A 15,813-nucleotide genomic window follows, 5' to 3' on the forward strand; every position below is an offset into this window, starting at 1 on the left:
GGCACAGAGGGGGTGTCACTCATTTTTTGTGACATAAAATGTCGATTTCTGTATTGACTATGTGTGAATTAGAGCATGTAAATATTTTTCAACGCATAAATCACATGAGCAGCTTGGACAGTCAACAGAGGAAACATAAATGAGTTGGGAAAAATGCGGAAAGACATTTATTTATGCACATTCTAGGATCCCATCAATCAGTAAAATGAGGGCAGATCACTAGAGAGCGACTGCTGACTGATGGCTGTGTCACTGTTTAGATGTGGGTCAGAATAAGCAGCCATCAGTCACTTCAAGGGAGACAGAACCTGGAAAGTCAGGCAGTGATGTTAAAGTCTGTAAACTCAGATCGTAAAAGGTGAAAGAGTCTTTCTGTTCAAGGGGATAACGTTGGATTTTACTGGTAATACCACCGCGAATGGAGCAGATTATGATGTGGATGTTGTTGCAGTGTACGGATGTGAGCAGAGAGAAGAGGGAATAAAAATATGGGTATTTAAACTCACCCTGGACAGGACGACCTCTAAGGTGATGTTTTGTGGAGGAGCGCTGGGTACTGCAGACACAAATGTAAAGGAAAGGAAAATGTCAGGAAAACAAACAATGCAACATATAAATCAATACGAAAATACAACAATAGCTCTAATGATATTATTTATTAATAAAAAAGGAAGCCGCTATGGAGAAAAAGTGTCTTTCTGGTTGTATATTCAAACATGACTTTAAACTTTAAAATGTAACATGCTGGTTCAGTCCTGAATATGCAAACAAATCTATGCTCCTGCAAAATGACAACTACACATGTAAATGCATGAATAGGAACGCTATTAATATTTAACGTAAAACGTTTAATTTTTAATGCAACTTTTCCATTGTTATGGCTGCGATAATGTAAAAAGTCTGAAAATTACACATAACAAGCAGAGCTTTAGAAAGTTAGATTTGATTTATTTCTATTTTCTGTTTTGTTGGAAGTGACATGCACGAGGAAAACAGGAAGAACAGAGAGAGGATTCATGAATGTAGTGACGAAGGACAGAGAAGAATACTACAGAGATTGGAAGAAAAAGATAATCTTCTCATGGTTTTGTGGCTATAGTAAGATAGTTCACATACTGAGATCGAACATTTTTAACATGACTGCTTAAGTCCTTCTAAACCTTTTATTTGTTAAAAATTTGGTTTATTTCCTAAAAAAAAGAAACCAGAAGAAGCAAAGAAGGTGAAGAAGAAAAAGCTACAAAAAATAACAAAGGCAAAAGTAAAACATACAAATACAAACAGGGGGGCAAAGTGAACATGATGGTCACAGGGGGGAAATGGGATGATGAAAGATGAAGAAAAAATACAAAAAAGAAGATATTGGGAAGAAAATGAAAGAGTAAGCATGAAGATGAGAAGATGAAAAAGAATGAAACATAAGAGCTTTTAAGTTTAGAGAGGAAAAAACTTGGTTTTAGTACATGAAAGCACAAAAAAAGATGAAGAGGAAGATGCAAAGGAAAGAAAAATAATCAAACAAAGAGGAGAAAGCTAAAAAGAGATCAAACAAAGACAAGAAAAAATGAATGGCTGAAATAGGAAGACAAACACAAACTGGAGAAGCTCCACCTCCCGAAGTTTCATGAAATTTGGCTCCAAAGTTCTTGTGTAATCTTGCTAACTGACTCACAGAGAGACCAAAAGCACTGAAAAACACCAGAATAAATGGAACACAAAAGAGAGGATGGTGGTGAAGAAGAAGAAGAGATGAATGAATAATAGAAGAGAGAGTTGACAGACTTCTAGAAAAAGCAGCAGATGCGTTTTTGTGTCCAGCAAAAGTGCAACATTGGTTTGAGTGAACTGTCCAATCAGATGCCTGATTAACTGTCAACGGCTTATCTGTTGATTCAGCTGCTCGCTATTTATGTCTGTGTGTGTGTGTGTCTTCCAACGTGTGTCTATGAATCAGTTTTATTGTAAATTCAATTAGCCCACAAGTCACCGTTATCATCGAGACGCAGCCGGAAGATTCACAATACAGCCGCTCTGCATCTGCAAGTGTGTGTTTGTGTTATTTCAGATCATTTTTATGGTGTGACTGCAGCTGGACACACGCCTCCGTTCTCTCTGCCTCTGTGGAAGTTTATTAATCACAGCGTCCCTCTCTGCACACCCATCAGAAGATGAATGTTGCATTGATATTAAAGGACTCAGTCTGTGTAGAAAATGTAAAGCACACTGTCCTACCATGCAAAAGCTAGGAATAATAGCAGGAGAGTATAGGGAGCCAGAGTGAAACTAGGACTTCTGAAACCTCATTCAAGACCCCTTCAGAACTATATTTTAGAACCATTTGAAATGGATTTTCAGTAATGAAATTATAATTTAAATGCAGTTAAAATGTGTGACAATCATCAGATGTCAGATTTGTTTGCAGAGTGTGGCTAATATTAGCAGTGCTAGCACCAGTAGCATTTTTTCTTGGAGGGAAATGTCCACACAGTTTATGCAATATCCAACCATGGTTGGATATTGCATAAGTCGAGTGCTTACATGCCAGTGAGTCCATTACAATTTAAACAATCATACCCACGAGGGCTAATTACTGGACCTCAAGCTAATAATGTATTCCCTTTCTTCAGGCCAAAAGGTGCGTATATACTTAACAGATACTTCACTGAGAAACCTTGCTAGTGCCAGATTAGACCCCCTGATGGCTTCGGACCTGCATTAATTTTTCATGGTACACACATGAAAGCATCACATTGTTTCTGCAGATTTTCCGGCTGCATATCCATGAAGTGAAACTTTGGTCGCACCACACCTCAAAGGTGCTCTATTGGACTGGTGACTGTGAATTCCCGTAATTAAAACCAAATAGAAACTAGTTTGACATTATGCGACCTTTGCTACATGGCATGTTATCAAGCTGATGAGTACACTGTGGTCATAAAGGGATTAAATCAGCTAAGGAGCTGATCGTGGACTTCACTACAAAGCAGGCGAGGAATTACAAACCCCTCATCATCAGTGGCACGCCAATGGAGAGAGTGGACAGTTTCCGATACCTGGGTGTCCACATCACTCAGGACCTGTCATGGTCCTGCCACATCAACACCCTGGTTAAGAAAGCCCGTCAGCGTCTCTTCTTCCTCAGAAGACTTAGAGACTTCCATCTGCCACTGAAGGTGCTCAAGAACTTCTACTCCTGCACCATCGAGAGCATCCTGACGGCAAACATCTGCACCTGGTTTGGGAACAGCACCAAGCAGGACAGACGAGATCTGCAAAGGGTGATGCGCTCGGCAGAACACATCATTCAATCAGAGCTCCCTGACCTGCTGTCCAGCTACACCAAGCGGTGCAAGTCCAAAGCTAGGAAGATTATGATGGACCTCTCCCATCCCAACAATGGACTCTTCTCACTGTTGAGGTCTGGGAAGCGCTTCCGCTCCCTTAAGGCCAAAACAGAGAGACTGAGGAGGAGCTTCTTCCCCCAGGCTATTCGGGGCCTGAACCAGGTGTAGGACTGGACTCTCCCAAACACGTCACTATAAGACTGGACTCTCACACACGTCACCACACGCACCACCACACATTTCCTATAATCCTATAATTCCTATAATTTATAATCCTTATCTTTATAATCTCTTCTGCTATTTGCACATTCTTTACTGTAAATTCCTAAGTTAATTTGTAAATTTTTGTAGTAAACTGTAAATTGTAAATATTGTAAAACTTTTCTTCTGTCATTTAATGGTCGGGCATTGTACAGCTACAAGCATTTCACCCCCATGTCATACTGTGTATGGTTGTGTGTGTGTGACAAATAAAATTTGAATTTGAATTTGAACATGATGAACATATTCCCAAACACCATTACACATTCACCAGCAGCCTAAAGTGCTGATCCATGGCAGGATAGATTTAGGCTTCCATGTTGTTGGTGCCAAATTCTGATCCCATGCTAGGGTCAGAGTGTCACATCAGACCAGGCAACATTTTTGGACTCTACTATTTATCATTTTTGGTGAATCGGTGTGAACTATAGCGTCATTTTCCTGTTCTTATAGAGAAATGGTACCCAGTCTAATCTTGTGTAGTTCTGCTTCGAGGTTTGATGTGTTGTGCGTTTAGAAATGCTCTTGTGTATACCTTAGTTGTAATGAGCGGTTATCTCTGTTACTATTAACTTCACTTCTGCTCGAAGCAGTCTGGCTATTCTCCTTTGGCCTCTGATACCAACAAGGCGTTTTCACTCAGACAGTCACCACTAACTGGAAATGTTCTCATTATTCGGACCATTCTCTATAAACCCTAGTGATGGCTGTGTAGGAAAATCCCAACACATCAGCAGTTACTGAAATCCTCAATCCAGCATGTGTGGCACCAACAACAATGTCAGACTCAAAGTCACTTCAATCGCCTTTTTCCCCACCCTCATCCTCAGCTTGAATTCCAGCAGCTGGTCTTGATTTTGTCTACATCTCTAAATGCTTGAGGTTGCTTAAACCCAAAGTTGACATCAACTGATGTACAATAAAAAAAATATTAGTTTAAGTGACTAGTCTTTCTGAGGGCAACTAGATGTGGACATGCCTAAACCTATGCTGAGTACTTTGTAATAGTCCAATTTTTCTTATGTCTACCAAGTGAACAATCCACACTGAACAATCCCTTTTCACCCTGAGAACGTCTAGTCTGATGTATTTATCTAGTGAAGTGTCCACTATTTGTAGGCCACAAACTCTTTAATAGTATCTGTGATAACATACAGGGAGTGCAGAATTATTAGGTAAATGAGTATTTTGTCCACATCATCCTCTTCATGCATGTTGTCTTACTCCAAGCTGTATAGGCTCGAAAGCCTACTACCAACTAAGCATATTAGGTGATGTGCATCTCTGTAATGAGAAGGGGTGTGGTCTAATGACATCAACACCCTATATCAGGTGTGCATAATTATTAGGCAACTTCCTTTCCTTTGGCAAAATGGGTCAAAAGAAGGACTTGACAGGCTCAGAAAAGTCAAAAATAGTGAGATATCTTGCAGAGGGATGCAGCAGTCTCAAAATTGCAAAACTTCTGAAGCGTGATCATCAAACAATCAAGCGTTTCATTCAAAATAGTCAACAGGGTCGCAAGAAGCGTGTGGAAAAACCAAGGAGCAAAATAACTGCCCATGAACTGAGAAAAGTCAAGCGTGCAGCTGCCAAGATGCCACTTGCCACCAGTTTGGCCATATTTCAGAGCTGCAACATCACTGGAGTGCCCAAAAGCACAAGGTGTGCAATACTCAGAGACATGGCCAAGGTAAGAAAGGCATGAAAGACGACCACCACTGAACAAGACACACAAGCTGAAACGTCAAGACTGGGCCAAGAAATATCTCAAGACTGATTTTTCTAAGGTTTTATGGACTGATGAAATGAGAGTGAGTCTTGATGGGCCAGATGGATGGGCCCGTGGCTGGATTGGTAAAGGGCAGAGAGCTCCAGTCCGACTCAGACGCCAGCAAGGTGGAGGTGGAGTACTGGTTTGGGCTGGTATCATCAAAGATGAGCTTGTGGGGCCTTTTCGGGTTGAGGATGGAGTCAAGCTCAACTCCCAGTCCTACTGCCAGTTTCTGGAAGACACCTTCTTCAAGCAGTGGTACAGGAAGAAGTCTGCATCCTTCAAGAAAAACATGATTTTCATGCAGGACAATGCTCCATCACACGCGTCCAAGTACTCCACAGCGTGGCTGGCAAGAAAGGGTATAAAAGAAGAAAAACTAATGACATGGCCTCCTTGTTCACCTGATCTGAACCCCATTGAGAACCTGTGGTCCATCATCAAATGTGAGATTTACAAGGAGGGAAAACAGTACACCTCTCTGAACAGTGTCTGGGAGGCTGTGGTTGCTGCTGCACGCAATGTTGATGGTGAACAGATCAAAACACTGACAGAATCCATGGATGGCAGGCTTTTGAGTGTCCTTGCAAAGAAAGGTAGCTATATTGGTCGCTGATTTGTTTTTGTTTTGTTTTTGAATGTCAGAAATGTATATTTGTGAATGTGGAGATGTTATATTGGTGTCACTGGTAAAAATAAATAATTGAAATGGGTATATATTTGTTTTTTGTTAAGTTGCCTAATAATTATGCACAGTAATAGTCACCTGCACACACAGATATCCCCCTAAAATAGCTAAAACTAAAAACAAACTAAAAACTACTTCCAAAAACATTCAGCTTTGATATTAATGAGTTTTTTGGGTTCATTGAGAACATGGTTGTTGTTCAATAATAAAATTATTCCTCAAAAATACAACTTGCCTAATAATTCTGCACTCCCTGTATTAGGCTCCCAGTGTCACTCACTGACATTTCACTCCCTGTGTCTGTAGTGGGCAGTGAAAGGTCAAATTAATCAAATCAGTGATAGTAAAGAATACGTCAAGGCTAAGGCTCTTGGATTTTTATGTGGTAACATTAAAATAAGATGTGAGATATGAGGATTTTGTCAAACAATCAGCGAGTAAAGGTGATTAGCTGGTCACTAAAACTAGTGCATGCAAGTATAAGTTTCTTGAATCTATTTCTTTTCCTACATTTTCTCTGAGTATTTTCATGAGTTATGAACTTCCTCGTTTCTTCCTCTTTTCTGCGCCACACATGACGAACTTTAATACTGAACCATGTGAAAGAGAAAGTGTGTGTGTGTGTGTGTGTGGACTCCATTTAATCTGTCAGGCTAAAAGGAGGTTTAAATGAAGCTGCTCCTTCTTCTGCCTACTTAATTAAAGACCCCCGAGTCTCCTAATGAAACTCCTGACAGCAAGAAGGGGGGGCTGTCTATGAGAAGGGCTAAAGACTGTGTTGCTATTGGCTCTTCTCTCAGTGTCTTTCTCTCACACACATATACACAGTGCCAGGTAATAGACACCACCTCGCCCAGCAGTTTTCAGATCTAAGTTGAAGTGCTGCTTGAAACTAGGACCAGTTCAAACCAGTCAGACTGCACAAGTCACTCTTTAATATTCTGGACTCCTTGTGGTTAAGGATATTAAGAACATATTAATCATGTCTTCAAATCATCTCAAATTGGTTTCTTGAACACGACACTGTACTCAAATGGCATCTGCAATCACCAGATCCCAATCTAATAGAGCACCTCTGAGATGTAGTGAATAAAGAGATTCAAATCTGCTGCAACTGTTCGTCATGTTCATGTCTGAGGAATATTTCTAGCACCCTGTTGAATCTGTGCCATGAAGAATGAAGGAAAAAGGCGGTCCAACCCAGTACTAACAAGCTGTACTTTATAATTTGGATGTTGCTTCAGGGTCTGAAAAGTGAAACTACTGTGTCTTAAAATGAGGTCTGGTTATCTTTCGCTGATATAGTCGTCAGAATCGGGATCAGAGTCTAGATTGTTTCAAAAATAGCATGACATTAAAGATGTAGTCACTTTGTGTGAGCTAAATGTGGTGGTTATGATTATGTGACTAAATATATTCATAACCCATTGAAACAAAATTTAAGACAATTTATTGATCATAAAAATGTACTTTGTGCAAATTTGTATTTCAGACTTTTGAGGACCCAGCTGAATAAAATGCATGTTGCACGGGCGATGTATGGCCTGAGCGGAAGAATTTTCAGCGTGGACTGCCTCAGACTGAGATAAGACATCAACAAAATGAAAACACTCGTTTTATAACAAGTCCCAGCTTGCAAAAAATAAAATAAAAATCCTCTTCAGATTCTTTTAAACTGGATGGGTTAAGTTCACTCTTGAACATCCACCAAAATCAATACTTTCTTCAATAACCACAGTGACAGCTTCCATTGAGATCATGTCCTTGGTATTTCAGAGAGAGTGGATTTTTAACAGCCTATTGTGGGCAACTTAAAAAAAAAAGGCCTGTGCTCCAGTGTGTCATTGTTGTGCTGCTGTTAGAAATTAACAGTGGACGTGGCTGGAAGGAATAGAAGCAATAGATCCTGTAAATATAATAAATTAGTTTTTCCTTTTGTTACTGTATGACGCTGACAATTCTTTCAAGAAGTTCTGTATTTATTACTGTACTGTGTTTAATCAGTCTAGCCAAATAGTATATATATACAGCACAACCCAAAGAAGACAGTGAGCTGCTATTTTAACCCTCCAATTTTGTCCACCAATTTTCCAGAGATGTATTAACGGTGAGGGTTAGGTTAGAATCTTTGGTCACCTCTCGTTTCATTGTAGTTTGCATTCAAGATGCCAGACTTTCTTGTATTTTCTCAAAGTGTTCTTACACAATAGTTCAAAAGTTGTTGGTAAAAGTTGGCATATTTCAGCATGCTGTGCACTGCATCCTTACAAAATCTGAGGCAATGAGAAGAGTAAAGAGCAAAGGAAAAGGTTGCAGGCCTTAAAAACTATCTACACTAGATGAACAGGATCTGAAAGTGATGTCCTTAAGAAATAGGAAAAAAAAATCAGATTTATCTGAAATCTGAAAAAGTTTCACTGAATGGGTGGCTGTCAAGAAGCCATTCTTACAACCTGCAAAACACAGTGGAGGCTCTGTCACGGTTTGGGAAAGCCTTCCATCCAGTGGTTTTGCAGATCTTATCAAAATGTATTAAATTATGAATGCAGAAAAGTACCATCAGATTTTGAACCCCCATGCAAAACCAGGGTAAAGGTATCTGATCCATCATATATTGGCATTCCCAGAGCCCAGATCATTATGAAATAGTTTGGCACATTTTTTGTCCAGATAATGGAAAAAAAGGCTTGGAGAATTCTGGAGAAGTTTTCCTGAAGACCACTGTGGGAATAGTGGACAAGATGTGCACAGAACTATATCTACTGCTTTATAAAGAAGTTTTACCTCTTTGCGTACCCAAATGGGATTGATACAACACAAGTGCTGTTCACTGGTGAGTGAGTGGATGTTAAGGTTACTATCAAAACTGAGAAAAGAAGATGAAAGAGTGGATAATGGGATACTGAAGACCGGTGGAATTTCAGTGACAGAGAAAAAGCCCCTGTGACTTTCCTTCTGTTATAACATGGTCATGTCATGTTTCATTTCCTGATACATGTGATTTTCCACACTGAATAAATGAGGAAATGTTAAGACACAGCTCACCATCTGATTGGGTGGTGACACTGACGGCATCTGAGGCAGTCCCTGGTCCATAGCGATTGATGCCCAAAACTCGAACTGTGTACTCTGTGAACTTGTTGAGTCCCTCCATCTTGTAGTTTTGTCCATTCACCTCCACACTCTGAACACAAACACAGAGTATTGATTACATTCAACAAACAACCGAATAAGGTCAAATGAACTCCAAAACAATGACTCAGACTATCTAAAGCATCATAATCCATTGGTGATGGAGCTCACCTGCTCCTTGCCCGACGGGCTCTCGGTCCACAGCAGCCTGTAGCCCAGGATGGGGCCGTTCGGAAAGCTGGGTGGCTCCCAGCTAACCTGAACGGAGGTTGGAGAAAGAGCCAACGCTCGGAGAGACTCCACCTTGCTGGGAACTTGGACTGAAGGCACACACAAACACTTCTGTTACCAGTGCTGCTACTTTTAGACATGTGTTACCTTTACTGCAGGGACAGAATGATCTGATTTTCATGAGAGTCAAGAGGATAGCTAGCTATCATTTTACAATAAAGGCCTATTTCACTCCAGTATCACTAAATTTAAGCATAGACAGGTTTAATGTCTTAAGAAAAAAAAAAGATAATATACTGACCGGAAAATCAGATGCATTTTTAATGATTTGACATTTAGATTTACAATAGCTTAGACAACCCGCTGAGTGAGCCTGCTATAGTAACATCTGGCTTATATAACTTGGACATTATTCAAGGCCAAATGTGGGCCACATCTGGGCCAGACATTCCTTGTTTTCCACCTGAGTGAGATCACAAGAAAAGAGGTGTAAGGAACCAACAACAGCTATGGATCCATCCATCCATCACAGCAAGTCTGGGTCTTTCTACCTATTTTCTCCTTCTGCTATTGGCTAACAGAAAACTCCATAACTTGATGTTGGTCTTGACAGTCTGCCTCACTGAGCTCAACTGTAGTCTGACCCAAAATATGAAATAATGTGCAAAAAGAAAAAGAAGTTTTATACAGATGACTGAGCGTGTGTGTTTGTGTGTGATGGAGTGTTTGTGTCTTACGATCAGGTTTTGTGGTGATCTTGAGGGGGGCGGAGCTCTCTCCTGGCCCAACATCGTTATAAGCGACAACTCTGAAGCTGTAGCTCTCCTCCGGCTTCAGGTTGGAAACTGTCAGCTCCAGAGACTCCGGCTCTGACACGTTCACTGACCTCTCCCTAACATGGAAAAAAGCACCACGGATTAACTGCTAATTACAGGAAAAACAAGAAAAGAAAGTAATTGTAATTACATGTAACAACTACATCCTTTTTTTTATTTAGGGTTTTATTTAAATAGACATAAACTGGGAGGTAATCCCAGTCCATCTCCACTTTGTAACAGCACAGATAATCTCCCCTGTAATCAGCTGCAATCTGTGTAATCCCTCACTGTCTGCTGCTAATCCTCAGATTACAGCACCTCTGCAGCCTCGCAGTTCTCAACTAATCGCCAGACCACAGATGAGACGAACCCAGATGCGATGATTAGCATGTTTCCACAGTAACATCAAACACACACACAAACACACACTGGGGCTTCAGTTCACTGTAAGGAAAACATGCTGTTGCATTTTTTATAAAGAATACTGAAAATATTCCTGGAGATAAAACATAAAAGGAAACTTTATGTTGGCAGGATTTTGCTTCCTTTTGATGAAAACAGATAAAACATCCCTGCACTGATGTTCACTGCATGCCAAATCTTGACTTCACCACTGAGAAGCACAAAAGAACTTTGTAACTCATCCTTAATTCAGACAGAAGGGAAATGGGATCTGCTCAGATATGTACTGTAAATAAATTACTGTAGCTGGGGATGGTGTGAAAGGTTTTAAATAAGCAGTAATGAATTCAGTGCAATTACAAGCTCATCATTAGCTCAATGTGCATGTCTGTTCAGCTCATTTCAAGAAGGTTTAACATAACGAAAGACTCTCGCAGTCATAGCTTAGAGTTGTGGGACAAATACAAATGAACTTCATGTCTGTTAACTGTAGATTTGCAACAGGGCTCTGTTAGCCTACCTTAACGTAAGACACCGTAAAGTGTCAGCTTGTTGCTTTTAGAGGGAAATATTTAATGGCAAACAATCCACTTGTAAAGTCATTTTCCAGGCCCAAAATCTTTGCTACTTCCCTAAATTAAAAAACACTGAGGCACAGTTTCAGTTGCTTTTAGCTTTAAGTTTTAGCCGGGATGCAACAATTAGTCAAATTGTCTCTTCCTGAGCTACCCATTTACAATACTGTTTTACATCATGTTTTCCCCAGTGAAACACTGCAAATGAGTGAGTAAAACCTTCAGAGAATTGTCTTACACCCACCTCACAAAGTTAAAAGCAGTTTTTAAGTTTTTTCTTTTCTCTGTGGCAATTTCCATCATATTCCACTCCAGTCTGCAAATTTATAACAGTAACTTTGTGGTGACTTTATTTAAGTTTTTATTCCACTGGACATAGCACAGTGTCAACAGCTACATACGGTGACAAGTTGAACTTGACCTATAATGTCAGACTTCCCTTTTTTCCTTTACAGCAGCTGGATAAAACCTGTAGTTTAGAAAACTGTCTATCCTGCAGCTTAGTCTTTTAAATACTAGAGAGGATTTAAATTTGTCTCAATATGTACAAAATGCAGAGCAGTCACAAGTAAAATGTGTCTGTTCTCTAAGAAGTAGTTCTTTATAACTCCTACAAACACCGTGTGTGTGCAGATTAAAAAAATATATATAATATGTTCATTTATAAGCATTTCGGCTGTATTTTAAAATTACAGGAAAAGAACACTTAGCTGTTTCTCTTCTCATTACAAAAGCACGGATCAATCAGTTCAAAAGGTGAGAACACATTTCTTCTTTTGTTTGTTGTGCAAGCCTGACACAAACGTGTCTCATTCCCTGCTTGTCACATATAAACTCTGTTAAAAATGGCACTAGACTCACATTTAAATGTGGATTAAACCAATGTGTCAGGTTATTGTTGTTAAACCTAACATGTTAGACAACTACAGGCAGTGTTTAGGGCTTAAATCTAACCAGCAAATGGAAAAGAAAAGAAAAACCACAGACAAACAAATGGTACATAAATCTCAGTCTTCTGGCTGATAATCAGAAATGGGGGTCTCCATTTTAATGGCAGTGGCTGGAGCTGTATGAGTCAACTTCATTTATACACAGACAGACGACAAAAAATAGGACTTCCTGGTAAGTTATAAAAATCTGTTACTGTTACTTGATTTCATTTACTTCGTGTACTGCTGTTGGCTAATATGGGTGGATATAAAGCAGTTCAGCAACAGCAATCATGTGAAAAACTAACCCCTTTCAGCCACCTTTTTGTCTTACAGCAGGGTCCAGGTACTGACTCTTAAGGACACCTTATCAGCAGCATCTCCTGTCAGATGCAGAAGCAGTATTCTGTTATTGTAGTTGAATTGGCTTTGTTCATTTCACTTCAGCTTTTATTGTTAAGGGGCATGTGGCAGAGGCAAGATTGAGGCTAATCATTTGTATTACGATGGGATTTTTGACAAAATGAGCAACCTTGATGATGAATGCAATTGGGAGAATGCATGGGGGAAAGCAATAAGCCTCCTAAACCAAACCACCACCTACCTTTAACTTTCCACCACAGCTATAGTTTTGCTATTTGAGTAAAGTGAATTGGACTGAGTGTAACAATTTAACTGGTGTTCTAAAGACATTAAGTTTTTAAGGGTTGTTTTTTAACTGGTTGTTGAGCCTTTACTGCTTTTTGATAAGGATGAACCCTAACCCTGAAGGGTAAAATGGACATATTACTACCTTTAAAGTTTGTCAGAATGTTTTTGTCTTTGCTCACTGACTGTCATTTCTTTTGAGGACAATATAATAAAAACATCAATTATATATTGATATAATTGATCGGCCAGAGGGGCCGATGGCGCGATATGGCAGCCTCGCTTCTATCAGTCTGCCCCAGGGCAGCTGTGGCTACAACTGTAGCTGCCTCCACCAGTGTGTGAATGCGAGAGTGAATGAATAGTGGCATTGTAAAGCACTTTGAGGGTCTCAAAAAGCGCTATATGATTGCAATCCATTATTATTATTTATTCAGATTGCTCAGGGTTGTGTTCAGGGCTGTGTTTAGGGTCATCACGTGGTTAACTACACCATATTTGGGTTTTACTTGAGAATTCTATTCTAAAGGTTCATTTACCAAGATCTTCATGTAATTCCACACACTGCCACTGAGATAGGATTGTTGCATGTGGCAGGTTCAATGACAAAGCGGCCTGCTCATACTATGATTAAAACGGATGTAGCATTTGCTGCGCTTATCCTCTTTAAGCTTCCCACAATTGTTCAATAAACAACTTACACCATGTGCAGTATATCAGCCATTCTGAACGAGGACCTTAGGTGATTTTTTGGGGGGGCAGTTTGTCAAGAGGTTATCAGAATTTATCATCTGCAGACCACAGATGTACACGGTAAATTACATGGCAATCTGACACACTGACAGAGCACCAAATCAAGCGCTATCACCGGCAGCAGCAGTGACACACAAAGGTTAAAGAAAACACATAAGGTGAGTGGAGTTCTCGGGGTATATAAATCCATGGGTTTTTTTTCCAAGGCTGCCGAGTAAAAAGGCAGAGACACAAAGCTGGATGTGGAGGTAACCAGCAGGCTGGATACAGAGTGAACTCTGTTTGGCCTTGAGAAGGCCACCGTGTGAGGGCAGTAAGTCGGCTCGAACAGGAATAACCCACGGAGAGAGAAAAAAATAGTTCTTCCTCTGCTTACATCTTTACTGAATCCTTCTCATCTTGCTGGCCTTTCTTGGTCATTTTTTCCCGCTCTCTAAGGATCTCACCTCTTTCTGTTTTTATCTCTCCCTTTCCTTACCCTCCAGACTTTCTGCTCCACCCTAATCTCATCAGCCTTGGGGTCGCAATATAGCTGCAGTTTAGCAGCAACAACATCGCTCTCAAGTGAGACTAAATTCCACCATGGCACTAAAACCCCACCTGCACTAAACAGGCTTTCTAAATTTATAAATAGCATTATTAATTTACCGCCTATTGTCCCATACTGCTGGCACATTTTCACTCTGAGCATTTGGTTTACTCCTTTAACATTACAAACTGCATTTGCAGCTTCAATGTACCTACAATTACAGCATTCAAAAGCTTCACATTAAACTCTAAATAACACACATCAATGCATATAATTAGAAAATATACTGCTAATGTTAAAAGAAGATTTTGAAAACATCACCATGCAGCAGGCTAGTTCATTTTGCCAAAATTTCCTTGCAACAACTGAAAATGGTGCTCAGTAGTTTATATGGGCTCCATGTGCTCATATGAATGATTGACAAGGGAGGTCCTAATGAAATGATAGATGGTGTCCCGGGGATCTCCTCTCAAATCGCGACCAAGACACCATTGAGCTCAGACTGCACAGTTTGAGGTGCAACCTGGAGGCATAAAATGGACTGAAACATAATGTCCCAGAGGTGTTCCATTGGATTTAGGTCAGGTGAGGGGGGGGGCGAGTCGGTGGCATCATTTCTTTCGTCCTCGAGGATCTGCCTGGGTCCTCTTGTCCAATGAGGCCAGATATTGTTGTAAACCAGGAGGAACCCAGGAGGTTCCCTTACCCACCAGGTAAGGGTCTGACAATGTGTCCAAGGATTTCATCCTGATACCTGGCTGTCAGGGTGTTGTTGCATGTAGAGCTCTGTCCCTCACAGATATGCCTTCCCAGATCCTCAATGACCCACCACCAAACCAGTCATGCTGAACGATGTTACAGGCAGCATTGCATCTTTGTACACATATGACTGTGTGGCCACTACCAGCTCCACCACCATCATCAAGTTTGCTGACGACACCGTCGTGGTGGGCCTGATCTCTGATAACAACGAGACGGCCTACCTGAAGGAGATTAGGAATCTGGAGAACTGGTGCCAGAGGAACAACCTCCTTCTAAACGTCAGTAAGACAAAGGAGCTGATAGTGGACTTCAGCACTAAGCAGGAGAGGAACTACCAGACCCCCGTCATCAACGAGTGCCCAGTGGAGAGAGTGGACAGCTTCAAATACCTCGGAGTTCACATCACGCAGGACCTGTCATGGTCCTGTCACATCAACACCGTGGTGAAAAGGCCCGACAGCGTCTCTACCACCTCAGACGCTTGAGAGACTTCCAACTGCCCTCCAAGGTGCTCAGGAACTTTTACTCGTGCACCATAGAGAGCATCCTGGCGGGAAACATCTTAACCTGGTTCGGGAACAGCACCATGCAGGACAGACGAGCTCTACAGAGGGTTGTGCGGTCAGCTGAGCGCACCATCCGCTCCGAGCTCCCTGACCTGCACTCAATCTACAGCAGGCGGTGCTGGACCAAGGCCAGGAAGATCGTGAAGGACCTCAGCCATCCCAACAACGGACTGTTCTCTCTGTTGAGGTCAGGAAAGCGATTCCGCTCCCTGAAGACCAACACAGAGAGACTGAGGAGGAGCTTCTTCCCGCAGGCGATACGGTCTCTCAATCACACCACCACACAGTACTGACCCACACATACAGTTCTTACACACACACTGGACTTTCTGGACTTTGTTTTTGCACAACACTGGTCACTATATTCTTCATTTCCGGTTAATACTTGTACAGCTGCTGTT

At 41.0% G+C, this 15,813-nt stretch overlaps 1 protein-coding gene across 2 annotated transcripts in view; it reads right to left on the reverse strand.

Moving 5' to 3' along the window:
- Window positions 1-15,813, reverse strand: part of dcc (DCC netrin 1 receptor) — a 409,341-nt gene that overhangs the window by 116,572 nt on the left and 276,956 nt on the right. For both annotated transcript variants that reach the window (XM_040000674.1, XM_040000673.1), the window contains exons 9-12: window positions 10,168-10,322; window positions 9,371-9,519; window positions 9,113-9,251; window positions 507-556 (exon numbers count right to left, since the gene is read on the reverse strand). In XM_040000674.1, coding sequence (XP_039856608.1) covers window positions 507-556; window positions 9,113-9,251; window positions 9,371-9,519; window positions 10,168-10,322 — 493 coding nt within the window. The remainder of the gene's footprint in view (window positions 1-506; window positions 557-9,112; window positions 9,252-9,370; window positions 9,520-10,167; window positions 10,323-15,813) is intronic.

The sequence above is a fragment of the Simochromis diagramma genome, unplaced genomic scaffold (assembly GCF_900408965.1).
Source record: "Simochromis diagramma unplaced genomic scaffold, fSimDia1.1 OVJJ01000596.1, whole genome shotgun sequence".
Taxonomy (NCBI): domain Eukaryota; kingdom Metazoa; phylum Chordata; class Actinopteri; order Cichliformes; family Cichlidae; genus Simochromis; species Simochromis diagramma.